Genomic DNA, 26,916 nt, shown 5'->3' with positions numbered 1-26,916 from the left:
ATCTTCTCTATCCATTCATCTGTTGAGGGACACTTGGGTTGCTCCCATATCTTGCGATCATAAATAATGTTGCTATGAACATGGGGGTACATATATCTTTTCAAATTAGTGTTTTTGCCTTCAGGAAAATATCCAAGAGTGGGATGCTGGGTCATACGGTAGCATGTGATGTTCTGAGGAGCCTCCATACTCTTCTCCACAGTGGCTGCTCTTCCCCTCCAGCACCACAGGCTGCACAGCGCTCGCTCTGAACACAAGACCCGGAAAGTTCTCATACATCACTGCCGCTATCAGAAATGCTGTTGTAAGAATTACTCCTCCACTTCCCCTGGGTCCCACCTGGGGCTAAGGTGAAAGTCCAAAGGCTGCATGAATGTGGTTTCTGTGTATGTTGGCCCCCAAGAGTAGGACTGTTTTATTATCCTAAGAATAAAAAGCCAGTGTCCTCCAGCAGTAGAAAATTGCAAATAAAAAGTTTAATTTCAGAAACTGGGTTCACCATTTATAAATACACTAAAACGTAGTCAATGCAAATTCAGATTAATAACAGGTACAGTATTTTAACAAAACGACAACTTTTCTAAAAGGTCACAGGCAAATCAGTGACTTGTTTCACCCAGAATATTTACCTGGTTCGAAATAAGAAAATGAACCCTTTTCTAGACACTGAGGCAAAAACTTTGAAGACGTATTATTGTTAAAAAAACCTGATGACTGATACTCCATTTTGATGTCCTTGGGATTCTAAAATATCCCATTGATGGCTGAATCTTCCCTATTATCAAAAAGAAAATCTAAACACCTAAGGCTATTCTTACAACTGTATTATAGCAATCTTCTTCCCTGTTAATAAGCCACCTCTTCTAAAAAGGACTGTATACATAATTTGATCAAATTGGGGGTCAGTGCACAAATTTCAAGATAGCTTCATGGTGTAGAGCCACTGAGTCAGAGGCTTGGAGATTCCATCAACAGGATGCTGTAAACGTGTCACGCTGTGCACTAGCTACACAGCAGGCACCACCGGCGCTCACTGTGAATGGCGGGGATGTGTCCGAGCTAACAGCCCACGTGGCACCGAGGGCAAACCCCTGAAACGGCAGTGCTCTCTCCCCTGAACCCTACATGACTGACATTCCGGGATACGTGTGAGTGCAGGCTTGTCTTCGAAAGCCACGTCTCTGTCGTGTAAACAGTCACCTCCCAGAACACTCACCGTCCCCTGAACGTACTTTGGAGCCCGCAGCCAGGAACTGCTCGGTCGGGATGGCTTGAACTCCACCTCCTGTACACAGGTTTTGTCTGACAGCCACAAGAGCAGTTTTGTTGCAACTAAAGCAATTTTAAACTAAAGTACAGTACCTGATTTGTGGTTTTTACATAATCCAATAAGAAGCCTACTGAATAAAACTGCTTATATCTCCTCCGCCATTCTAGTAAAACAAACTCCTAACCCCCAACTTTTAAACAATTTTACAGTTACGAATGAAAACCTAATCATTGTATTTCATAACTGACAAGACAGGCTGTTTCTACTGGACTTCTTAAAAAACACACCGTGGTACCTGGCCTGAAGGACTGGGTAAGGCACATGTGGACGTGACGGCGACGGCCGGGACTGGAACCTCCCGTGGATGTGGACCTGAGCGCCCGGCCTGCTGTCCCGCAGGGCCCCGACCACAGCGAGCTGCCAGCCCGGGGCCGGTGCTGCTTCTCGTCCGGTGGCTCCACCGTGAGCTTCAATACTGGAAGCATATTAAGGGAAGATTCACTTTCAGAAAAATAAGTTTCTCGAAATGCTCCATCGTGAGCCGGGACTGGCCAAAGCTGCCGTTCTCAGTGGGTGTGCTGAACAGCCTCTCGGAGGGAACAATGCTCGGGGGGCAGCCCAGAAACCGCACGGCCAAGGTGGAGAGGCCCGGCCAGGCCGCCCTCTTCAGGTTCCAGTAGGCGAGCGGGTCACAGCTGTGCTCCAGCACCTCCTCCTCCAGGTACGCGAGCACCATGTCCTCCGGGACCTTCGTCCTCCCTCTGGGCTCGGTCTTCTTCATCTTGGCCATGAGTGACCACAGGCTCTCCTCGCCGGCACAGTCTCGCGGTGGGGAGCCCGGGTCGCATCCGTTGGAGACGGGCGTGGGCTCTGAGGTAGAATTCAGCGTTTCTAGTTCCCTGATCAAGTCCTGCTTGTACTGCTCCGCCTCCTCCTCGGAGAAGAGGGAGGCTTTGTAGCGCGGGTCCAGCAGGGTGGCCAGCACGTACCTGGGGTCGTGGAGGGTGGCGGACAGGCGGCTCACCATGGCCTCCCTGAGGGACTTGAGCATGGTGTCGATGCCCATGGTCTCCTCGAACAGCATCTCCACCCTCCTGTTGAGGATGTGGATCATGGGGATGACCTGGCTGAGCGTGGACTCGTGGGTGCTCATCTCCCGCCTGGCGGCGTCGAAGGGCTTCAGCGCACGGCACACGGACTGCATCACCTCCCACTGGTCGCAGCTGATGAGCTCCCGGAAGTTACACTCGACAGACAGCTCGTTCACCGCCCTCTTCTGCTCGATAAGCCGCTCCAGCATGTGAAACGACGTGTTCCACTTGGACGGGACGTCCTGGAGGAGGTGGTGGGGCGGCAGCTCGTACTCCTTCTGCAGCTCTGCCAGCTTCGCTTTCGCCCGGGGCGACCGGTGGACCCGTTCGCATATTTTCCGTGCGGTGCTGAGTAGGTTCTGGACCATCCTCTGGCTCTTGATGGCCTCGCTGACGATGAGGCTGACCGTGTGACTGAAGCACTGCACGCTCGAGCGGGCCCCCTCGTTCAGTGCCTTCCCTATGCTGGGGCTGTCGGTGACTGTGATGCCCACCTGCAGGCCAGTGGACGTCACCCAGGCCTCCCACCAGCACTCCAGCTGCTTCTGGACGCTGCCGCCGCTGTAGTCGCAGTCGACCTGCGACACGTCCAGCAGCGCCGAGCAGTGGTGGTCCTCGCGGTGCGGTCGGGCCGACGACTCAAAGGTGACCCAGTGGGCGGTGAGGGTCAGGTACTCCCGGGTCTGGCTGCTCATCCAGATTCCAGACGTGAAGTGGACCACACCGCTCTCGGCTTCCTGGAGATGTGACATGATGATGTGTTTCACATTGTCGTACATACCTGGGATGGCCGTCCTGGAGAAGTAGGACGGAGGGGGCAGAGAGTACTGAGGTTTCAAGTATCCGAGCAGCCTGTTGAAGCCAACGTTGTCCACAAACGAGTACGGCTGGAGGTCAAGTGCGATCATTTCAGCAATGAGACTTGTTATTTTTTTGGCAACTGGATGCGAATCATAAAACTTCTCGCTGGTGTCATCGCAGGAGGAGGCGCCTGCCGACTCTGAGCTCAGGGGCCCACGGGCACCAGGAGGGGAGGGTGGCGCCGTCCTGGGGGCGTCGGGCTTCAGCACGCTGCCGTGGAACCTCTGCAGGTGCCTCAGGAGACAGCTGGTGCCCAGATTGGTCGGCTTCTTGCCTCTGCTGATCGTCCGGCCACAGTGCAAGCACACGACCTTCGTGGGGTCTGCGGAGCAGATAGAAAAGTGATTCCACAACTTGGAGGTCTTTTTGCTGTTGACGGGAAACATAACTTGATTGTTTTTTGTGACCATGGTCGGCAGGTCAGTTAATCTGGAGGAGGACGTTTCTGCAGAAGCCAAGGTGGCGTATGGCGAATTCGCCAGGCTGGCCCCCAGAAAGCCCTTCTGGTTCCCAACGACCTCCGGGTGGCGCCTGTAGAGATGCCGCATCAAACAGCTCGTGCCCACGTCACCCTTCTTGCCCCGGCTGATGACGCAGCCACAGTGCCTGCACACAGCCTTGAGGCTGTCCGTGGGGGCCAGCGAGAAGTGATGCCAGACTTCCGACTTCAGCCTCCTCATGACCTTCTTGTTCTGCTGGAACACGGCACCGGACTCGAGTGGGCGAGGGCTGGGCGTGTCGCCCGGCTGCTTCTCGGGAGAGGACGCCCATGAGGCCTCACCCACGTCAGAGGAGGAGGACAACGCCCACGCGTCTTCCACCTGCGTGTCTCCGAGGTTCCAGTGTGCTGGCGGGTCTTCCGCCAGCCGGTCGGGGGAGGAGGGCGCAGAGGTGGAGTCCTGCACCGGCTTCCCCGGAGACGAGGACGTGGGGCTGGGCTCTCCGTCAGGCGGCGGCGGGGTGGGCAGCAGGGTTGGGGGTGCAGAGTAGGGGGGCGGCACGCCAGCGCCCCCGCCGTTTTCCCGAAGCACGATGGAGCGGTGTGCCCGCCACATGTGCCTGATGAGGCAGCTGGTGCCCAGGTCCTTCCCGTTCTTCCCCCGGCTGAACTCGTTCATGCAGTGGATGCACACGGCCTTGGAGTTGTCCAGGGGCGACAGGTAGAAGTGCTTCCAGACGGCAGACCTCCTCCTGGACCCGGATGCGCTCCTGGGCAGGGGGAGGTTTTTCTCAGCCCCGTTCTCTGCAGGCTCGTCGCAGTGGAGGCTGGGGGGCTGGGGAGGCGGCCCCGCCAGGGCTTCATCCCTGCTGTACCTCTCAGAGACTGACACGTCGGAGGGGGCCTCTTCGGAAGAAACCACAGAGCCAAGTTCCTCTGTCACCTGATGGGGAGATGGGCTCTTAGAGGCCGTTCTGGGGACGAGTTTGCCAGGTGACAGGACGGTGCCCGGGTCTCCGGCATCAGTGGGCGGCGGCGGGAGCTGCGGCAGAGGGGCAGGGAGGGGGGCCGGGGCCGGCGCGCTGCCGTTTTCCTCCACAAGAACGGTGGGGTGCGCCCGCCTCACGTGCCGCATCAGACAGCTGGTGCTCAGGTCCTTCTCGTTCTTGCCCCTGCTGAACTCCTTCATGCAGTACGTACAGATGGCCTTCGTGCTATCCCGGGGTGAGATGAAAAAATGCTTCCAAGCCGGGGACTTCTTCCTGGAGCTGATGCCGCGGCCGGAGAGCAGGCTCTGCGTCACGGCCTCCATGGCCACGCTGTACAGGGTGCTGTTATACTGTGACAATAGGGCCCCGTAGTCGTCCTCGGGGTCAGGAGAGACGCGCCTCCCTGGGGGCTGGCAGCCACAGCTCGCCTCTCTGCCCTCTGCCCGTTCATCCCCGCTGCCAGCCCGTTTCCTGTTCTCCTGCTCATTTCTAAAGTCCATTCTTTCCAAACTGTGATCAGCGATGTGATCGTCATCTTCCTCTTCTATTTTAAAATGTATTTGATCAGAAACAAAATCCCCGCCCGCTTCCGGACGCGTCTCCTGGTGATTCTCCATGACTGACCATAACTATTCTGGCTGCCTCACGATGCTGACCGCCTGCGTTGGTAGAAAACTGATGCAAATGCTCCTTTGTGCCCCCAAATGTACATTATCTTCAGTTCTTTCAGGAGAATCCTATCTTCCAGGATGTTTATGAATATGGCCAATCATAAATCTCACTGAGGAGTAGACCAGGGAACTGGTGAGCACGTCATCAGGGTGCGGACCGCTGCCTTCCAGAAGTTCTACTCTTAAACACTCCACGGTGCAGACACGCGTTCGCGCAGCGGGGACCTGCTTGTCTCAGACGCAGGATCGCCGTCATCTTGGTGGCACAGCGATCCTTCTGCGTTATCTACAGAAGAGGAGATCAAGTCAGACACTGGACTCAGTCACGCTTCAAATCTACACTGTCATGGATATACGAGCCTCGATGTATGCATAGAAAGGAATTCCGTAATGGGAAATTAAAACAGAAAAGTTTGTTCCTTGACTTTTTTTACAAACCAGTTACACAATGAAAATACCCTCTAAATAGACATGATCCCCCAAGAAGACACACAGATGGCCAAACGGCACGTGAAAGGCTGCTCAACGCCACCAATTGTTAGAGAAACGCAAATCAAACTACAGTGAGGTCCCACCTCCCACCTGTCAGAATGGCCATCATCAAAGAGTCTACAAATAATAAATGCTGGAGAGGGTGTGGGGAAAAGGGAACCCTCCTACACTGTGGGTGGGAATGTAAATTGGTGCAGCCACTATGGAGAACAGTATGGAGGTTCCTTAAAAAGCTAAAAATAGGGCTTCCCTGGTGGCGCAGTCGTTGAGAGTCCGCCTGCCGATGCAGGGGACATGGGTTCGTGCCCCGGTCTGGGAGGATCCCACATGCCGCGGAGCGGCTGGGTCTGTGAGCCATGGCCACTGAGCCTGCACGTCTGGAGCCTGTGCTCCGCAACGGGAGAGGCCACAACAGTGAGAGGCCCACGTACCACAAAAAAAAAAAAAAAAAAAAAAAGCTAAAAATAGAGTTACCATATGATCCAGCAATCCCACTCCTGTGCATATACCCAGAGAAAACCATAGGTGAAGATACAGGCATCCCAATGTTCATAGCTGCACTATTTACAGTAGCCAAGACATGGAAACAACCTAAATGTCCATTGACAGAAAATGGATAAAGAAGATGTGGTACATATACACAATGGAACATTACTCAGCCATAAAAAAGAATAAAATAATGCCATTGGAGCAACATGGATGGATCTAGAGATTATCATACTAAGTGAAGTCAGAAAGAGAAAGACAAATATCATAAGATATCACTTATATGTGGAATCTAAAAAAATGATACACATGAACTTATTTACAAAACAGAAATAGACTCTCAGACATAGAAAACAAACTTATGGTTACCAAAGGGGAAAGGTAGGGGGGAGGGAAAATCAGGAATTTGGGAGTAACATATACACATTACTATATATCCAAAAAGTGAGAAAAAGATGGTAAAGAGAAAATACTAAGACTTGGTAAGGTCCACCCATCTAATTTTAGCCCTTCTAATTAACAGGTGTGTAAAGGTATCTTATTCCGGCCTTAATTGGCAATCTCCTTAATGACTGATAATGTTGAACATTTTATGTGTGTATTTGCCATTTGCTTCTCTCCGTTGGTGAAGCATCTGTTCACGTGTTTTGCCCATGTTTTCACAGACTGTGTATTTTCTTAGAGTTCTTTACATGCCTGGAAAGAAGCCCTTTATCAGGTACATGATTCCAGTCTGTAGCTTGTCTTTTCATTCTCTTAACAGTATTTTTGGAAAAGAAATGCCCTTAATTTTAGTGAAGTCCAATTTACCAATTTGTTCTTTCATGGACTGTACTTTTGGGGTTGTATCTAAGAAAGATTTTCTCCTGTGTTTTCTAGAAGTTTTATATTTTATACTTAGATCTTTGAAAGATTCAAATTCATTGTTTTGCATATGAATATCTAATTGTTCAAACACCATTTGTTGAAAAGACCATCCTTCTCAACAAAAGGATGCCTTTGTAACTTCGCTGAAAATTAGTTGCATGTGAGTGCCTATGCTCATATGATTTGTCCACAAATGTTGGCAGCAAACTGTTTATGTATATAAACATGATATAAGTGTGTGTGTATATTGAACAAATTGTACCCTTTAAATAAGTGCAGTTTATTGTATGTCAATTACACCCAATGTGAAAAAGTATGAAATATGTATGTACACTGGTCTGTGCCCCCAGTTTCTGACACAGAGCTCCTAAAACCCTTGGCAGTTCCTGAGTGACAGGAACATCTCTTGTTCTAACGAGGTGACTCCTGGATGGAGGCCCATGACCAGAAAGAGCCGCGGCCAGAAACTTGGAACTCTCAGCCACACCCCCACCCCCCAGGATGGGCTGGAGACTGAGTTAATACTGACCACGCCCATGTGATGAAACCACTATAGAATCCCAATGGTCCGGGGGTTAGGGGAACTGCTGGGCTAGTGAACACAACCACGTGTCGGGCGGGTGACGCACCCCAACTCCAGGAGGACAGAAGCCCCTGCACTCAGGACCCTCCCAGACCTCGCCCTGTGCATCTTCACGTGGCTGTTCACCTGTGTCCCTTATCGTATCCTTTTCCTACAATAAACCAATACATGTCAGTAAGGGTTCCCTGAGTTCTGTGAGCCACCCTAGCACTTTATTGTGGGAACCCAGACTTAAGCCGGTTGGTCAGAAATACAGGGGACAACTGGGGTTGGTGTCTGAATGGGAGCGGTCTTGTGGGACTGGGCCCTGACCCGGGGGATCTGAGGATGACTTCAGCTGGTGGTGTCAGAACTGAACTGAGGGACAGCCAGCTGGTGCTGGAGAATGGCCAGTGTGGACACAAGACCACATATCGGTGGCCAGACGTGAAGCATTCTGGGAGGAGAGCATCAGAGGAAAGAAGACACAGGACACAGCCTACACAACCAACAAAGTTGTATTTTAAGAAAGGCAGGGATTGTCAGGTTGGGTAAAAAACTAAGATGAACTATATGCTGCCTACAAAAAACACGTTAAATATCAAGACACAAATAGGTTCAAAGCAAAAGGACAGAAAAGGTGCAGCACACTAACGCCAACCAGGAGCAAGCTGGCGCGCCTAAGTCAGCGTGAGGTGGGGGTGCGAGAACAACACAGAAGGGTGACAAAGGGGTCAGTTCATCAGACATGCACACAGCTACCAACAGACCTTCCAAATGCATGAACAAACCTGACAGACCTAAAGGGAGACTTGACCAAAATTACAGATGGGGTTTCACACCCCCATTCAGTAGTTAACTGAACAATTAGACAGAACAGCAGTAAAGATAACGGAAGACTTTAAATCACTATCATCAGCTTGACCTAAATGACATTTATGGAACAGTCCAAACAACAACGGAATATCACTTAAAGGTGGACACAAAACATTCATCAAGACAGACTGTTCTCTGGACAGTAAAGCAAATCTCAATACATTTAAAAGAACTGAAATCAAACAAAGAATGGTCTCTGACAATAAGGGAACTGAATGAGAAATCAACATCAGAATGACATCTGGAAAAATCCTAAATATCTTCAAATAAATAACACTTCTATATTAAGCCGAGGGTTAAAGAAAAAAAATCACAAGGAAAAGTAAAGCAAATTTAATCCCAAAGCAAACAAAGGGAAGGACACAATAAAGAAAAGATTTGAAATCACTGAAATTGGGGGTGTGGGGGAAGAGGCAGGGGAGGAAAAAAAAAAATCAATGAAACCTAACACCGGTTCTTTCGACAGATCAACAAAATTGGCAAACTTCTACAGACTGATTAAAGAAAACAATGGTAAAGACATAAAATTACCTATAGCAGGAACTAAAGAGGGGATTTTTCACCAAAGATCTTACAAATGCAAAAAGGTAGTAAGGAAATAGGTGAGTGACTTTATGATGGTAAATTCAGCAGCTTAGATGAAACGGGTAAATCCTGGAAAGACACACATTACAAAAACTCACGAAAGAGATAACCTGAACAGCCCTCTATCTCTTTTAAGAGCTGAACTTGTAATTAAAAACCTTCCCTTAAAGAAACTTCCAAGCCAAGATGGCTTCACTGGTGAATTTCACCAAACATTAAAGAAAAAAAACCTGGTGAAACACAAACTCTTCCAGAAAATAGAAGGAACACGTCCCAAGTCTTTTTTATGAGGCAGTATTACCCTGACTCTAAAACAAGCAAAGACATTAGAAGACAAGAATCAGATTCATACCCCTATGATCATAGAAAAACCTTAAGAAAATGTAGCAAGTTCTTAAAAATTTAACAAATCAAATTCAGCACATTAAAGATAATACACCGTGAGTAAGAGGGGTTCACCACAAGCATGTCTGGTTTAACCTTCAATGTTCAACCAACAGAATTCACCACATTAATGGAAAAAAGGAGGAAAACCATAGAGTCATGTCATTAGGTGCAGAAGAACATTTAACATCATTTCTATTCCTATTCACGACAGAAACTCTCAGCAAGGTAGGAAGAGAGGAGAACTTCCTCAACCTTACGAGGGCTTTTAGGAGCACTCTACGGTTACCGTCATGCTGGGCAGGGAAAGCTCAGGAACGAGGCAAGGACCCCCCACCCCCACCTCACACTTGCACCCAGTGTCACACTGGGGGTCCAGGCAAGAGGCAGGTCAGGAAGGAAAGGTCACACTGCTTTAGTCACAGAAGACACAGTCCCCTATGTAATAAAGGTTATAAGGCCTCTGTGAGGAAGTGCTGGACCTCAGTATGCTTAGGAAGGTCACAGGCTCAAGGTCACTCTGCCCTGCAGCTCCTTCCCTTACGGCCTCAGTGCCCGGATGTCTTCTCAGTCCTGGGCAGCCTCGTCCTCATTCCTCTCTCCGGGTCTGGGAGAAACCAGCTCTTCTCCCTTCATGGCAAACATTACATCCCCGGTTGACTCTGACTCTCTCTGGAGACGCTCCTGGGGCAAGAGCACGGCGTGACGAGAATGGGAGAGCCAACAGTGACTGTTTACCGTGGGTTCAACCTGCGTTGTCTCACTTAAACCACATGAAAATCTTTCGAGGAAGATTCAGTTTGCGATTTCTCCTTCTACACACGAGGACCCTGAGGTTTAGAGAGGGTGAGAAACACGCCCAGGGCACGCGGGTGGAGACAGGCCACTGCTCACATGCAGAAGTGAGTACTGGAAGCCCTGGGGGGCCAGAGCGGTGCACAGAAGACAGGAGTGCAGGAAGAAGAAGAGATGTGGCTGTGAGTGCAGCGACATGGACGGACCTGGAGATGACCACACTGAGTGAGTGAGACAGAGACACATACCACGTGAGATCACTTATATGTGAAATCTAAAATACGACACAAGTGCACTTATCTACAAAACAGACTCAGACCTGTGGTTGCCAAGGAGGAGGGTGGGCGGGGGAGGGAAGGATTGGGAGGTTGGGAGTAGCAGGTGCAAACTAGCATCTATAGGATGGATAAACGACAAGGTCCTACTGTACAGCACGGGGAACTCTATTCAGTATGCTGTGATAAACCACAACAGAGAAAAACCAGGAAAAAAAAAAGGCAGTTCAGATCAAAGACTTCAGAGCACAGATTCGAGAGTCCCTACAAACCCCAAGCAAGATTTAAAGAAAAAGAAACAAACAGTGTTAAAAACAAGAGATAGGGCTTCCCTGGTGGCGCAGTGGTTGAGCGTCCGCCTGCCGATGCAGGGGACACGGGTTCGTGCCCCGGTCCGGGAAGATCCCACATGCCGCGGAGCGGCTGGGCCCGTGAGCCATGGCCGCTGAGCCTGCGCGTCCGGAGCCTGTGCTCCGCAACGGGAGAGGCCACAACAGTGAGAGGCCCACATACCGCAAAAAAAAAAACAAAAAAAAAAAACAAGAGATAAAGCAGAAAAAGTGACCAGGGAGGGAGGCGCACATGTAAATACCACCGAAATCCAGACTCTGGGAAACTCTACAGGACACACAACCCAGCTTCTTTAACAAATTATACTTGAATCCTGGTCTGAATTAGCAAACTGTATAAGAACATTTTTTAGACTATGTGGGAAACTTGGATACTGAAGTAACATTTGATATTAAGTAATTCTTTGTTTATCAAGGTACAAAGATACTGCAGATAAAACGTTTCAAAGAATCCCATCTTTTCAAGATACTTACTGAAAACTATCCCGATGAAATATGGTTTCCGGTACCTGCTTTAACATACTGGGTGGGGGGAGGGACACAGATGAAACAAGAGCAGCCCTGAGCTGGTAACTGCTAAAGCCAGGTGATGAGTGCACAGGTCATCACACTAGTATATATTACACCACTTCCACAGGAATTATTTTAAGAAAACATAACTAGACAGACTACTGACCTTTCAAGAGAAGCAACGTAAACCAGGAGACAAAGGAATGCTATCTTCATAGTTGTGAAAAAAATAAAAGGCAAACCAGAATTCAATACTCAGCAAAAATACTCCTGCAGGAATTAATATGAAATAAAAACACCGTCAGACAAATCAAACACAGAATGTGTCACCAGGTGACCTGTACTGAAGCAAATGCAAGAGTGTTCTTCAGGCAGAAATAATCCCACCTGGAAATTCAGTGACGCACAGAAAACGACAAGAGTTAACAAAACAGTAATGGTGGGTAAGAGTGAGGCGCTTGGTGCGCCCGCTGTCACTGCGGTGCCTTTGTTTCTAGGCCCTTTCAATGGAATTAAGTAAAAACCATTAATACACACGTACGCCTACATGCACACGCACAGGTGGATAAAAACCACATGTGCACGCTGACGCCTCCAATTTCAATCCAACATCCCAGGATCACCCGAGCCTCCCCAGTTCCGTATCTGTAACTTCTTTCTCCAATTGCAAGAAATCTGGCTCCCACTAGCCTTAAAAGACTTGCTCATTTGCTCAGTCCTTCAATATTCAGAAAGTACTTTCAGAATGCTGACCCATACCACCGAGGAAGCACAAGCTTCTGGACAGAAATATCGGTTTATACTTTTTGTCTTGGGGCTTGAGGTATACAACCAAGCACCGTGTCCAAGTCTCTCGGGTCAGTTTTTTCCCTTAAGTGTAGTTATTTGTTCACTTGAACTTCAGTTAAGTTCACTGTTTCAGTTGGCAATACAGCACAGAACTAAAAGAGCAAACCCACAATCTCATGGATGAGACCAACAAGAAGACAAACCTGACGAGGGATTTCCTTCCCTCCAAAATATAAGCCAACAGGACAAACCAAGAATGTATGCACGGCCCATGCGGTACTAGATCTGTACAGGCGGAAAGAGAAAGCAGCCCTGGGCATGTGGTTACAGATAGTCCCAAAGGAGCCAACAGGTACTCACCGGAAGCCCCGAGGACCAAGCTGCTGAGACTGGGAGGGGCTCTCTGCACTCAGCAGAGTGGACGTATGTCAGGGGTCCAGCGTAAGGTCCAAAGAGGCTGGAGAAAAACCACCCAGCCCATGCCTCCTCCAGGACAAAGACCCATTTCAAAGAGGAACTGCTGGGAACAGACTCTAAATTGAGCAGTTCAGGGACAAAAGAAACAGCAAAGGAAGGGTAGAGAAGGAGAACTCTCACGACGCAGGCACTGCTCAGAGTGGTAGGTGAGGACCTCCATGACCCAGTGGCTGCAGGACAGCAAAGGCAGCGCTAGGCAGTGTCAACATCAAACTGTTCACAACCCTGGGGGTTAAGCAAAGGCTTGCAGCAATCTGAGGAGCATTTAAGAAGAACTGTGGGAGCTCGTTAGAACATTTCACTCCCATCCTTCCTTCCCCACAGGAACCACAGGACCACGGGAGCTGTGAGGAACAGCAGCCTTACAGCCACCAGAGGGGCAGACCTGGCCTGCGGTCCCTCAGAAAGTCCCACTGTCTGCAGCACTGTCACCATGTGACCTTTGTCACAGGTCCCTGGAAAAGCCCTGCTCACAGGGCACGGTAGTTATTTGACCCGATTCAGAGCCTTCAATGGGAAAAGCCCTCTCCCTGGGCTTCTGCTGAAAAGCAAACAGCTGCACTTCTGTAACATCACAGTTGCCTAACCCTGCAACTCCAGTGGGGCAAACAAGAGCCTGGCCAAAGGCTGAGAAGGAAGATGGGGGGGACGAGACGTCTGCAGGGAGCTGTGAAAGGCTCTGACACGTCCCTGCAGCTGTAGAAGAACAAGCCCAGGAGAGACCTGCGGGGCCACCCCATCTCTCACCTCTGGCTGACCTTGAAGCCCTGTGCAAGGAGAAGGTTAATGCTTGTCCCACCACACACATGCACATGCACAGGCACAGGCACAGGCACACGCAGCTCTTGGCAAAGATGGCAGGTGCATCTGTTGGCAGCGTTTAAGGAAATCATTCAGCTCAGTGGATTTCAGGAAATCACTGACACCAAGCTAACCAGGCAGAGACTGAAGTGTCCAAATACTGCAAGGAGTACAGTCTTTTCAGAATTAGTCCAGGAAGGTCACTAAGGGAACAAACAGGCAAAAACAGAACAAACCCTCAGCAATAACAAATGATGTCCAGTTTTCCACAAAAACGAAAAAATGACAAGACGCGCAAAAAAAAAGCAGGGAAGTATGGCCCACACATGGGGGAAAAATAAACCAAGACACTGTTCCTGAGGGTGTCCAGAGGTTGGACTTACTAGACAAAGACTTTAAATCAGCTACTCTAATAAGCTGAAAGAACTAAAGGAAACCACATATAAAGACACTACAGGAAAGTAGGACAATATCTCCCCAAGTAAGTATCAGTATAGAGAGAAAAATTATGAAAAAGAACCAATTATGAAATTAGAAATTATGGAGCTGAAATGCATAACTGTAATCAAAAATTCACTAGAGGGGCGTGGTAGCCAGCAGAAGAAAGAATCAGCAAACCTGAAGGGAGGCCAACTAGAACAGCAAGACAGAAAGTCAGTGAGGATACAGACGACCTGAACAGTGCTGTTAACCAGCTTGAACTGGCAGATCTACACAGGGCTCCATCCAACAGCAGCACAATACTTACCCTTTTCAATTGCACACAACACATTCCACAGTACAGACCAGAGGCTGGGCCATAAAACAAGTATTAATAAATTTAAAAGAACTGAAATGATACAAACATATCCTTCAACCAGAATGAAGTTAAATTACAAGACAGTAACAGAGGAAAATTTGAAAAATCAATAAATATTTGGAAATAATAACACATTTCTAAATAACCCACAGGTCAAAAAGAAACTACAAGGGAAATTAGAAAGTATTTTCATCTGAATGAAAATAAAACACAACAAACCAAAATACATGAGATGCAGCTAAATTGGTGGTCAGAGAGAAATTTATAGCTTTAAATACCTATATTAGAAAAGAAGAAAGATCTCAAATCAATAATGTAAACATTCACCTCCAGATAAAAAGAAAACAAAAGCAAACTAGAAAAAGAACAGACCAGACCAAGGTAGGAAAAAGGAAATAATAAAGATTAGAGTGGATGCTAATGGAATAGAAAACAGAAAAGTGATATAGAACTTCAATGAAACTGAAAGTTGGTTCTTTGAAAACACTGACAAAATTGACAAATCCCTAGCTACATTAACCAAGAGAAAAAGAAGACATAGAGTGCGAAAACCTGGGAGCATTACCACTGCCTCCTCAGAAACTAAATGAGGGACTTCCCTGCGGTCCAGTGGTTAAGACTTTGTCTTCCAGTGCAGGGGGGGTGGGTTTGATCCCTGGTCAGGGAGATAAGATCCCACATGGCTTACGGCCAAAAAACCAAAACATAAAACAGAAAGCAATATTGTAACAAATTCAATAAAGACTTTAAAAATGGTCCACATCAAAAAACCTTAAAACAACAAAAAAAAGTAACTAACTGAAATGTAAGACAGGACCATGAACAACTGTCTACCAACAAATTCAACAACTTACATGATATGGAAAAATTCCTACAAAGTAACAAATTAACTAAAGTGACTCAAGAAGTAACAAAATCAGAATAGACCTATAGCAAGTAAAGACATTGAATTAGTAACTTAAAATTTTCCCATGAAGAAAAATGTGGGCCCAGATGGCCTCACTGGTGAATTTTATCATTTACAGAAGAAATGATATCAATACTCCATAAACTCTTTGAAAGAGGATAGAATACTTTCCAGTTTATTCTAAGAGGTCAGTATCACCTGGGTACCAAAGCCAAAGACATAACAAGAAAACTACAGATATTCCTAGATACACAACGTAAAACATGAAAGTGGAAGCCGCCACCTTTTCAGTAGTAGATAAAGGCTGCAGCATAGGAAGCACCATGAGTTAGGACAAGTCATCCTCAGCCACCTCTCCTTCTTGAATGTGAAAAATTAGTATCAGGACTTCCCTGATGGTGCAGGGGTGAAGCATCCGCCTGTCAGTGCAGGGGACATGGGTTCAAGCCCTGGTCCAGGAAGATCCCACATGCCGCGGAGCAACTAAGCCCCACGAGCCACAACTACTGAGCCTGCGAGCCACAACTACCGAGCCTGTGAGCCACAACTACTGAGCCTGCACTCTAGGGCCCACAAGCCACAACTACTGAGCCCGTGAGCCACAACTACTGGATCCCGTGCACCTAGAGCCTGTGCTCCACAACAAGAGAAGCCACCGTGATGAGTAGCACGTGCACCACAATGAAGAGTAGCCCCTGCTCGCTGCAACGAAGACCCAATGCAGCCAAAAATAAAATATAAATAAATACATTTATTTAAAAAACAAAACAAAACTAGTATCAGATAAAAATGAGTATGGCAGGCAGAGTAATCGGTCCTCAAAGAAGTGCACGTCCTAATCCTCAGACCTGTGATTGTGTTAGGTTACACAGCAAAGTAGGATTATTAATAAGGACGCAGATGGAATTAAGGTTACTGATCCAGGATAATAAGAAGACTATCCTGGATTATCTGGGTGGACCCAATGTTATCACAAGGACCTTTAAAAGTGGGAAAAAGAGGCAGAAGAGAGACTTCACAAGGTCAGACAGATGCAGTGTTGCTGGCTTTGAAGACAGAGGGGGGGGCCCACATCCAAGGACACAGGCAGCCTCTAGAAAGTGTAAAAGGCAAGGAAACATTCACTGCTAGAGCCTCCAGAAAGAAAGGCAGCCTGCCAACATCTTGATTTAAGCTCAGTGAGACCCATCTCAGATTTCTGACCTCCAAAGTTATGCTGTTTTCAACCACTCTGTGATAATTTGTTAAAGCAGCACTAGAAAACTAAAACAATAAGCAACAGAAAAGAATTAAGGTCAAATCCTACAAAAGGATAAGAGAGAAAAAAAAAAATGAAGACCAGAAAAACATCTCTATAGATAATGAAAGCACACTAGAAAAATATAAGCACAAATTACATGAAAACTATAACTTATTTCAAAAGAAGCTAAAGAAATTAAGAAAATAATACAAAAGAACAAAATAAATCAGAATAGAAAAACACTGAAATGAGGTTATGGATCCTAAGAAAATATTACAAATAAAAGTAAAATGTCATTTTACAAATTGCAAATCATGAGGCTAGGAGAGAAAAAGGGGAAAGTTGGAGGGGGAAGAAAGAGAAAGAGCCCTATCTGTTCAAACAAGAGAACGAAGCCAGCAAAAAGGGTGGGTGGTGGCCGTGGGCTGTGTATACGGCCTCCCTGTAACCTGAAATCTTCAGCAAAATAAACACACACGCTCAAAAACAAAAAGTAAAACGCCATTTTAAGAATAAAGACTAAACTAGAAGCAACATAAGAACAAATAAACCCCACAGATGATTTCTTAAGATAAACAGAAGAGTTTAGAAAATAAAGTTTTTTAATGAAGAAGAAATGAAGAGCTAAAAAAGACTCAGGAGAAGCTGGCCAATTGAACACACACGCAAAGAAGATCCAACACATGTATGATCAGAGCATCCCCCACAGAAAAAGGAGGGCACAAAGCAAAAGAAGAGAACACTAAACACTTTGAAATAAAAATTGTAAAACTACGTATATTGAAAGAGCATATCGTAAAGCTGAGAAAATCCATCCTTAACAATTAACACTGAGGTATATTCTAGGAAAACCACTGGACTTAAAAAAAAAAGAAATGCCATTGAGGGGAAAACCAAGGTCACGTACAAGGGAAAGAAAATAAAATTGTCATGAGTTTGACAGCAATGTTTTATGCTATAAGACAACAGAATAACATATTTAAGATACCTGAGGAAAAAATATGTGAGCCAAGCATTTTATATCCAGTCAACCTGGCTTACAAGTATAAGAGACACAGAAAAACTATTATCAACGTGCAAGAATTCAGGAAATATTTTTCCTTGAGTCCTCCCAGAGAAATCTAACAGAGAGCGAACCTCAACCAAAAAGTCTAGAGAAACACTGATCAAAGGACCGTGTGAGCGCTCAGTACACACTCCCTCGCAGGACTAAGACCGAGTGAGGGTCTCCGGGATAGAGCACAGTAGGCAATGGTCACCGCGCTTCCACGTAGAGCCCAATCACTGCCAAGAGGGATGGGAGGACAATGGGAAGTCTCTGGCAGAAAGTATCAGCCTGTTCTCAGTAACGACACAGCCACTGTTACTCGCAGACTGAGGCGTGCACAGTGAGGGTGAAGCAGAGGAGTGACCAGCAATAGCACAAGACTCTCACCTCCCATGTCCTTGAGAAGCAGCATCCTCAGACAGAGACAGAGACCCAGGGCAAGAAAGGTCAAATGCACATCCTTCAGTCGGTGAGCAGGACACCTACCCCAGCTCTGCTCACTGCAAAGACCCAAAAACAGTGACCAACCCAATGGGAATGAGCTTACCTGACATCCAGACTATAGTTGTGAAACATCATTTCCCATTAAAGAAGACCAGGGCTTTTGAAGGAATGGCTGATTGCAAGTCTTGGGCAGGAAGAATACAAAATGAGCCTAGAATATTCTGGCACACCAGAGAGCAAGGAACCTCTGAGAGAGGACGAGAATTGTGTCAGAAGGATCTAGGCGCCAACTTGTAAGGGCTCCCACTGTCCAAAAAAATGAGATAATTTGAACGTAAATAAGGACCGTCATAATAATGCATTAAAGCACATCAAATATGTTAAATCTATGAGTGCATAACACCGAAATAAAACGCTCAGTTGGTCACCTTTGGCGGATGATGGGAAACTGATACAGAAGCAAGCATTCTTCTTCAGTTTCCTACATAAACTACAGCACCAGATAACCACGGAGGAGCTAAGGACAGGGTCCTCTTACTCCAAGCCCAGCTCGTGAACAAAGACGCAGTAACTGAGCCGGAACGTCCCTGTCCCATAACTTTTACTGATTAAAGCCTGCAGCTCTGTGCATCGCTGGCTGCCAACAGCAAAGAGAGCGAGAGCCTCACACACGAGGTCCTTCCTAAGGGAGCATCACAGCAGCCAGGAAGGAGGCTGAACCTCATTAGGCCTTAGATCCACCACCAATTTAAAGGAACCAAGAGCAGGCAAACATTAAACCACACCTGAGGCCGTGGCTGGCAAAATCCAGACTGAGAAACACGAGCGCAGCCACCTGGCTTCTTCCACACCAAACTCCCACGGGAGGAGGGGGTGCCCTGTAGGTAAGGAACTGAAACGTCACGTGAAAAACAGGCAACACTTAACTACTGCTTAAAGACGTGCAATCCCGTCATAAGACTACGAAGAAAGGGAAGTATCTGGCACCAAAGGGAGGGATGTGGCTGGGATAGGGCACGTGGAAGGATGCCAGGGAGGGCAAAATTTTCTCTCTTGACCCAAGGGATGGTTACAAGTGTCCACCTTATCAAAATCCATCAAGCTATTAATTTATGCAGTTTGTCTCTGTGCCATACTTTATTTTTATCTTAGGCTGTGTTGGGTCTTAGTTGCAGCACGCGTGATCTTTGTTGAGGTATGCAGGATCTGTTCTGTTGCGACGCACAGGCTTCTCTCTAGTTGTGGTGTGCGGGTTTTCTCATCTCCAGTTGTGGCGCGCATGCTCCAGGGTGCGTGGGCTCTATAGTCTGCGGCACGCAGGCTCTCTAGTTGAGGAGCACGAGCTCAGTAGTTGCCCCGTGGCATGTCAGATCTTAGTTCCCTGACCACACATGTGAACGTGCATCTGGAACGTGGTCATCAGGAGAGACTTTCACCTTCTATTTTATGTATTTCTCTACTACTGGGCTAGTTTTGTACATATTATTTCAAAATCATAGATAACAATGATGTTTCTTTTTCTTTTTTTTTTTGGCCACACCGCACAGCATGGGGGATCTTAGTTCCCCGACCAGGGGTGGAACCAGGGCCCCCTGCATTGGAAGCATGCAGTCTTAACCACTGGACTGCCAGGGAAGTCCCTGTTGTTTCTATTTTAGGAAAAATGCTGTCATTTGCTCTAGCAGCTTACTACTAAAGAAAATAATTTTTCTACTATTTTAGCACCAAATTTTTAAAAAGACAAAAAAGCACGTTAGCTTTAGTTTTCCAACCACAAAAGGATTATGTTGCTGAGGCATTTTTGATAATTTTCTATGTGTGTGAATAACAATTTGGTTTTTGTCACCTGTCCTAAAACTTTGGAGGCTTACTCTGGCCTTGAAAGGCGAGGGCTACCTATTCACCGTGCATCTGGACGGCATCTGGAACCAGCCTTTCCGTGGTTCTGCTTCTGTTCTCCAGCAAATCAGATTTAGTCTAAAATAAAATCAATCAGCATGAGTTTTAAATAGGGCAATCAATGACAATAAGGGAAACGGTCCTTCTAGAACAAATCCCATCAGTTTCCTTGTTGTGGGTGCTGCCCGCAGCCCCTGGCCCCCAGGGCGAAGGGTGCCCCGTCTCACTCAGCCCCACTCATCTCTTGATAGCTAGAGGACCGCTCTGAAGCACCGAGGAGATTGAGAAAATACAGGTACACTTGAACAGTGAGCACGGCGATCCTAAATTATGAGCAGAGACTGGAGGGAGAGGATGATGAGGGGTAGAAAGGAGGCATCCAAAACCCACATTTTCTGAAATTCACTTTACATTTTTTAGTTTCAAAGCCGAAAACACCTAAAAGTAGAGGTAGCTAATCAGAGGATCCTTTCCATGGGCTAGTTACAAATATATGCGTGTGTGCTTATTTTTGCAGGATAAAGTAGAAATAAAAACGGTTGCTGGGCTTCCCTGGTGGCGCAGTGGTTGGGAGTCTGCCTGCCGATGCAGGGGACACGGGCTCGTGCCCCGGTCCGGGAGGATCCCACATGCCGCGGAGCGGCTGGGCCCGTGAGCCATGGCCGCTGAGCCTGCGTGTCCGGAGCCTGTGCTCCGCAACGGGAGAGGCCACAACAGTGAGAGGCCTGCGTACCGCAAAAAAAAAAAAATAAAAAAAATAAGTTGCCTATAGGGGCTTCCCTGGTGGCGCAGTGGTTAAGAATCCTCCTGCCAATGCAGGGGACACAGGTTCGAGCCCTGGCCCGGGAAGATCCCATATGCCACAGAGCAACTAAGCCCGTGTGCCACAACTACTGAGCCTGAGCTCTAGAGCCCACGAGCCACAGCTACTGAGCCCATGTATCACAACTACTGAAGCCCGCACGCCTAGAGCCCGTGCTCCGCAACAAGAGAAGCCACCGCAATGAGAAGCCCGCGCACCGCCAACGAAGAGTAGCCCCCGTTCGCCACAACTAGAGAAAGCCCGCGTGCAGCAGCAAAGACCTAATACAGCCAAAAATAAATTAATTAATTAAAAAAAAGAAAAGAAAAAGACATTTTTTAAAAATCAAAGAAATTAAGTAAAACTATATAATTTTAAATCTGCATTGAAAATATAACTCTTGATGTTGTAAAAATACATTTCCTAGCTCTGTGCACCAGACCAACACTTAAAGCTGCAACAATACCCAAAGACAACAAACAGATCGAATACCTAGATCTTGGTTTCTAAACACCTTCTGCACTAAAGGGAACCAAAGTGCTCTGCAGAAAGAGCTGACTGCAGCTCTGGCAAAGGAACGGAAGGTGGCGGAAGGAAAGTGCTGCCAGGATGATGCCAAAGCAGCACCCGGAGCCGGCTTCGCCGGGGCTCCCGACGGGTCAGTCACAACCACCTGAACACCAGAAAAACAGAACCAGAGGACTTTAATAGATTACAATGTAACGAATAAATGAAAACCTGTTAGTCAGCACTGATACTCAAAGAAGAAAAAGGACAAATAAAAACATTTGCCACAATGCAGGTGAATATTACAGCCACTGCTCCCCAGAAAGAGGTAATACAAGGAGAGAATTCAGCACTTTTCCTGTCTTCCTTGAATGTAACGGGCAAGGGAAACACAGATGAAATACAGAAAGAAAGAACAACAGCCCTAGAAAGTGGGCGTCAGTCCCAAAAGGACAGCCTCTGAGGGCGGCAAACAGGAAGCCCGGCACCACCCGCGTGAAGACGTGCAGGTCCCCGGCTGGTGGCGTCCGAGGATGGGAAGCAGCTGTGGACACCGAGGGCCGACTATAACTTATCCTCGGATTTCCGACTATGCGGAGGGTGGCGCCCCCAACCGCCGGCCGTGTTGTTCAAGGGTCAACTGTAAACGACAAAGAAGGAAAATGGCAAACAAACCCAGAACATGGGACATTCGCGAGACAGCTGGCCTAGTCTCTTCAAAAAGTCAGTGTCACGGAAAAAAATGGGGGCGGGTTATTGTTCCAGAAAAAAAAAGTCTAAAGAGACAGACTCAGTGCAGTGACCTGGACTAGATTCTGGTTTGGAACAAACAAGCTAATAAACACAAGTAGGGAAATCGGACTGCGGCTTGGCCACTGAATGTGATGAGGGATTATCGTTCATTTCCTTCACAGCTGGACTGCTGGTGAGAGAGAAGAACATCCCTTTGCCTTTTCTTTTTCTTTTTTTGGGGGGCCACACTCTGCGGCACGCGGGAGCTTAGTTCCCTGACCAGGGACTGAACCCAGGCCACGGCAATGCAAGTGCTGAAGCGCCAAGACCTAACCACTGGACCGCCAGGGAATTCCTCCCTTTGCCTTTCCTTAGAAGAAAAGGACACTTAGAGGTGAAGTGCTGTGACATCTGCAATCTCCTTAGAGAAGGTCTGGAAGCACCAGACAGGCGGAGGTGGCAGCCACGGCAGTGCCATGGCAATGTCGTGACATGTGCTCCATCTTGGGGCAGGTCGGAGAGCGCCACGGACTGTTCTTCCAACTCTCCACAGCACAGCCTTTAAAACACAGAAGTGTATCTGCTTTCAGCTCAAAGTCCACGTGCTCCCCAAGAGCTGCAAGTACACCGAGGGCATCAGGGCCGCCGCCGGCACCCCTGCCTGGCTCACCCTTGGACGTGGTAGTCTTCCCACCAAGGCTATAAATTAAGATCTGGTCCACGTCTGAGAGTAACTGTAGCACCTTCTGAGGGTGGAGAGCCATGACTCACATATTCCAGGGGTGGCAACAGCGTCAACTGCCTCCCATGCAGAAGTACCAGCACCCACTCACATGGAGAAGCCAGCCCCCAGGCCTGGCCGAGCTGAGGCGGAGGACCCAGACCAGAGCCAGAGCCCACCGCAGAGAGGCGAACTCAGAGACCTAGAACCGGAGCCACTTCCACGAGATATGGCCAGAAAACCTGATAAGGCCACCCTGGAAACAAAGCACATTCCAGAGGAGGCAAACAGACTCCGTTCGGGGCGGCTGGTCCCTGTTCTACCCCTGAAACGTTCTGGGTCACAGACCAGGGCTATCTGGGTTGTTCCGCTCTGTCTTTTTGAGGGTCCCTTTACCCAATACCAGCACCTTTTCCCCGGCGTACAGGGCAGTCCCACCAGTGACAGGTTTGAAATTGCTGCCGTGGCTGGAAGCTGCTGGAAGAGTGTTTGGAGTCCTTTTACTTCCAAGATGGGGCACATGGCCTGCGGCAGAGTAACCGGAGCTCTCACCAAACAGCACACAGCTCCCTCCGCTGCTGCCTCTGTGGCACGAGAGCCACAAGGTAAGGCTCAGTTAGCCGTGGCCTTGGATGAAAACGCAGTCCCTTGGTTTACATCTGTGGGGGCGGGGCGCAGGCCACACAGACCAAAGAGCCATCACACAGAGCACCCGGCGGGTCAGTGGGGGACACCCCAGCCCAGCCCAGCATCAGTGGTTTCTACGACACAGACTTTGCGGGGGGAAAGGGCGGGGCCCGGCGGTTGGAAGGCCTTCACCTGAATGCAAGCAGAAACCAAGCAGAGCGGGCACCTGATCAAGGCTGGGAAGGGGGATTTACGACAGGACATGGGCTCAAACGGAGGGGCCAACCTCTCCCACAGCAGTGGAGGCCCTGCTGCTTCTTACTCAGGGCCTCCACTCCATCACCCCCAGACCCTGCAGGGCGGGGCTCAGAGGTCCTCTCCCCCTAAAAGAGGTCTTCCTGGAGCACGCTTCTCACACTGCCATCACCCCCGCCCTCGCCTGCCTGTGCTCTTCCTGGAGCTCCCTTCTCTGGTTGGAGTCCATCCCACCATCACTACGTTAAGTTCTCCAATGGCAGGGCCTTCTTGTAAAAACCACCGTTGCCCCCAGCAGGTAGGACAGCGCCAGGTGCAGAGTAGAGAGGTGAGAAAACCTCATGCAGAGTCCGGCACCTCTGTCTCTCCTGGTCCCCTCTACCTCAGAAATAGGGGGCGTGAGAAGAAAAGACTTTATTTTATTCCTAACAACGCCTTCCAGGATTTGAACTACCAAAAGCACACATCAAACAATTAGCTAGGAAGTGATGTGAACTATTCCAGAATGATGCAAAGTCAGGCAATGACAAGTAGGGTGAGGGAGAAGGGCAGGAGAGACAGGGCTGTGGAAAGGGCTGAGCACCTGGAAGGTGACTGACAAGAAATCCGCTGTCACCCAGACACTGAAGGGAGGCCTGACCGAGAGGCTGCAGGACGGTCGGGGCTAGAGGCAAACTGTGCCTTTTGATGCAGCTAAATTCATCCAACACAAAACGTACATACGGACGATGGTTCCTACAGCTTATGTCAAGTACTGAGATGTAAACAGCACCTTAAATATCAAACAGTAACTAGAAGAATAACAGTCGCTGTCTCTCAGTCGCAAGCCTTGTGCAGAGAAGCTCAGAAGGAAACACAATGCTGGTGAGGGAGAGTCACGGGGGCCCCCAACCAACCATCAGAGGCTCCTCACTGTGCCCCAGAGTCGCTCACCTGCCCCCCTCCCCTCGCCAGGCAGACCTCACACTGAAGGAGGAGATCAGACCAGAGTTCAGATGATGAAGGAGCGGAAGCCAGGCAAAGAGAAACACACACACAGAGGGAAGGACAGCACTGACCGCCGTCACCGCTCTTCATGCCGCAACAGCTCCACTGCCCGGTGCTGGCCACGCTCCAAACTCCTCGCCAGACAGGGATCTGAAATACAGGTACACACGTTTCCTTTGCTATGTAAATTCCGCACCGGCTCCTTTGCGCAAACACAGAATTCAATCGGTGACCCTAAAAATTCACTTAAAACCCTTCCCAATGCGTTAGGAGCATTCTCTGCACAGCTTGAGTTACTCACAAACCTCCTCCTCTGTGCGGTGACACTGAAAAACAGGGCAGAGTTTTCATGTCCAAAACCATCAGGAATTAGCCAGAACAGTGGAGGAGGAAGGGGTGTCAAGCAAACACCTGTGACGTGAACGCAAGTCTGAGCTTTCTTCCAAGATAGGAGATTACCTTCTTGAAGAGTCACAGACTCTCTCTTAAGATTTCTAGATCTTTTCCTGAGAAAATGTAAATCATGATGAGCAGATATGATCTGTTTAAGGATTACAGGAAGTGTGCATCCCTGCACGGACAGCCCATTGGAAAACCCTGAGTACACGGTTTCCTCTCACAAGATAACTTTGTATGGAAATTAATTCATAATTGAACTTTGGCTTATTCAGAGCACTTTCTAAAAACTCCAACTAAATCCTTCATCGTCTCCTAATTTTATCACCATGATATAGAGAAAACCTCAAAAATTAATATAAAAAGTCACAAGGTTGCGCCATTATCATACTGGTGTGTGATCACACTCGTCTCATGAAAATCTAAAGTGGCTTTTTCAAAACTATGGACTTGATCTTAAAGCTGGAAGGAAAAAAAAAAACCTATGGACTGATCTGATCAGAGTTAACTTCAAAGCAAAGAACTTCCCTTTTTTAGGAACGTGAGAATGCCGACAGAAGTGTCTCCTGACGGCTCAGCTTGGCAGGGACTTGCTTCCAGAGAGGTGCATGTATCTGTCTACTGAAATTCACCCAAAATACAAGAGAGTCAAGAGGGCTGGCAATTCTCTTAAGTAACAGGGATGGTGTGGGTCACAGAAAAAACACAAGATACACAAATGACTCCACCTTTACTTCGGTCTAGAAAAACAACCGCAATTGGAAAAAACACTTGAAATTATGCTTTGCAATTTGATTCATATTTTCACTACTTAAACTTGAATGGTCCTACCCAGAAACACGTACAATAACTAAAAAGCATCAGAAGCATGTAGTAATAAGGAAGGTCTCATCTGCTTCCTAAGACATACGTAAATAAGGCCCCTGGGTGCCTCTTCCTGGAAGTGCATTGAAAATAAAATACTGTATCTAGAGGAAAATCCTAAAAACGTAACTTGTAACGCGATTCGCTGTAGTGGCGGAGGGCAAAGGACTTCAGGAAAGACGCCCAAAGAGCACCTGTCTGCTGCTGCGCGGAGCTGCCCGGCCGCCGTCCGGCGCCCCCCACCCCAGCACCGGGCTTCCCCCACGACTGCGGCGCCCGGTCCCGCCCCGCGCGCACAGGCGCCCGCGTGGTCAGCGCGTAAACTTCACACCGGCCGGGCACTTCTGCGTTCTCCCGAGTCCCTGGGCCCGTGCCCCGTCTATCCCATCCCCGCGGCTGCGGCCGGGCCGGGTGTCCGCACCAACTTTCCACCACTTCAGGTGTTTCCTCCACCAAACCCTGCAGCCCGGAACACGCGCCCCGGGTGCGACCGTCCGCGGGCCCACCGCGCGCCAGCTGTCAGCCGGGCCGGGGGCGCGGGCCCGGCGCTCGGGCACTGTGGTCGAGTCGAGCGGCCCGGGCGGGGTCCCGGCGACGGGAGGCCGCGCCCCCGCCCCTCAACCCCCGGCCCGGCTCAGGCGACATCGCGGCGACCCCGGCCGCGGCCGCGGCCCCGGCCCGGCTCCCCAACCCCCGCGACCTCCGGCCCCCAGCCGGACTCCCGGCCCCGACCCCCGCGACCCCGGCCCCGGCCCGACGACGCGCCAGGACGGCCGGGCCCGGGTCGCGAGCTCGCGGCTGAGGCAGAGTCGGCGCCGGCCGCGCACTCACCGCGGGCGCCGGGCGTGGGGCGGCTCCCGCCCGGCTGCGGACGACGGCCGCGCAGGCGGACTCACTCCCATTCATTAGCCGCGGCTTTGTCTGCCCCCGCGCCCCTCCCGCCGCCGCCGCCGCCGCCGCCACCACCGCCCGCCCGCCCGCGACGCTGCCGGACGCTGCACCCCTCCCAGGGCCCCGCGCGGCGCGGGGCGGGGAAGGGGGCGGGACCAGCGCGCGCAGGCGCAGTGCCCATATGCCCGTCCCTCCCTGGGGCCCGGCCGGTCCGGCCGCTCCAGGGG

At 49.1% G+C, this 26,916-nt stretch overlaps 1 protein-coding gene across 6 annotated transcripts; it reads right to left on the bottom strand.

The window, feature by feature from the left end:
• Positions 1–456: 456 nt before the first annotated feature.
• On the bottom strand, positions 457–26,765 carry ZBED4 (zinc finger BED-type containing 4). 6 transcript variants are annotated; one of them, XM_067698438.1, is made up of 5 exons: positions 26,630–26,765; positions 24,610–24,688; positions 18,794–19,985; positions 18,112–18,314; positions 457–5,607 (listed from the first exon to the last, which is right to left on the bottom strand). In XM_067698438.1, the coding sequence occupies exon 5, from the start codon at positions 5,265–5,267 to the stop codon at positions 1,740–1,742; it is 3,528 nt and encodes a 1,175-aa protein (XP_067554539.1). In that variant the 5' UTR covers positions 5,268–5,607; positions 18,112–18,314; positions 18,794–19,985; positions 24,610–24,688; positions 26,630–26,765; the 3' UTR covers positions 457–1,739. The 6 variants fall into 6 exon arrangements, with proteins under 6 accessions (XP_067554539.1, XP_067554540.1, XP_067554538.1 ...); XM_067698439.1 differs by lacking the exon at positions 18,794–19,985; XM_067698437.1 differs by lacking the exons at positions 18,112–18,314; positions 18,794–19,985.
• Between the last annotated feature and the right edge of the window lie 151 nt (positions 26,766–26,916).

The sequence above is a fragment of the Pseudorca crassidens genome, chromosome 11, assembly GCF_039906515.1.
Source record: "Pseudorca crassidens isolate mPseCra1 chromosome 11, mPseCra1.hap1, whole genome shotgun sequence".
Taxonomy (NCBI): domain Eukaryota; kingdom Metazoa; phylum Chordata; class Mammalia; order Artiodactyla; family Delphinidae; genus Pseudorca; species Pseudorca crassidens.
The sequence above is the reverse complement of the archived record's forward strand: the minus strand, read 5'-3'. Positions and strand labels throughout refer to the sequence as shown.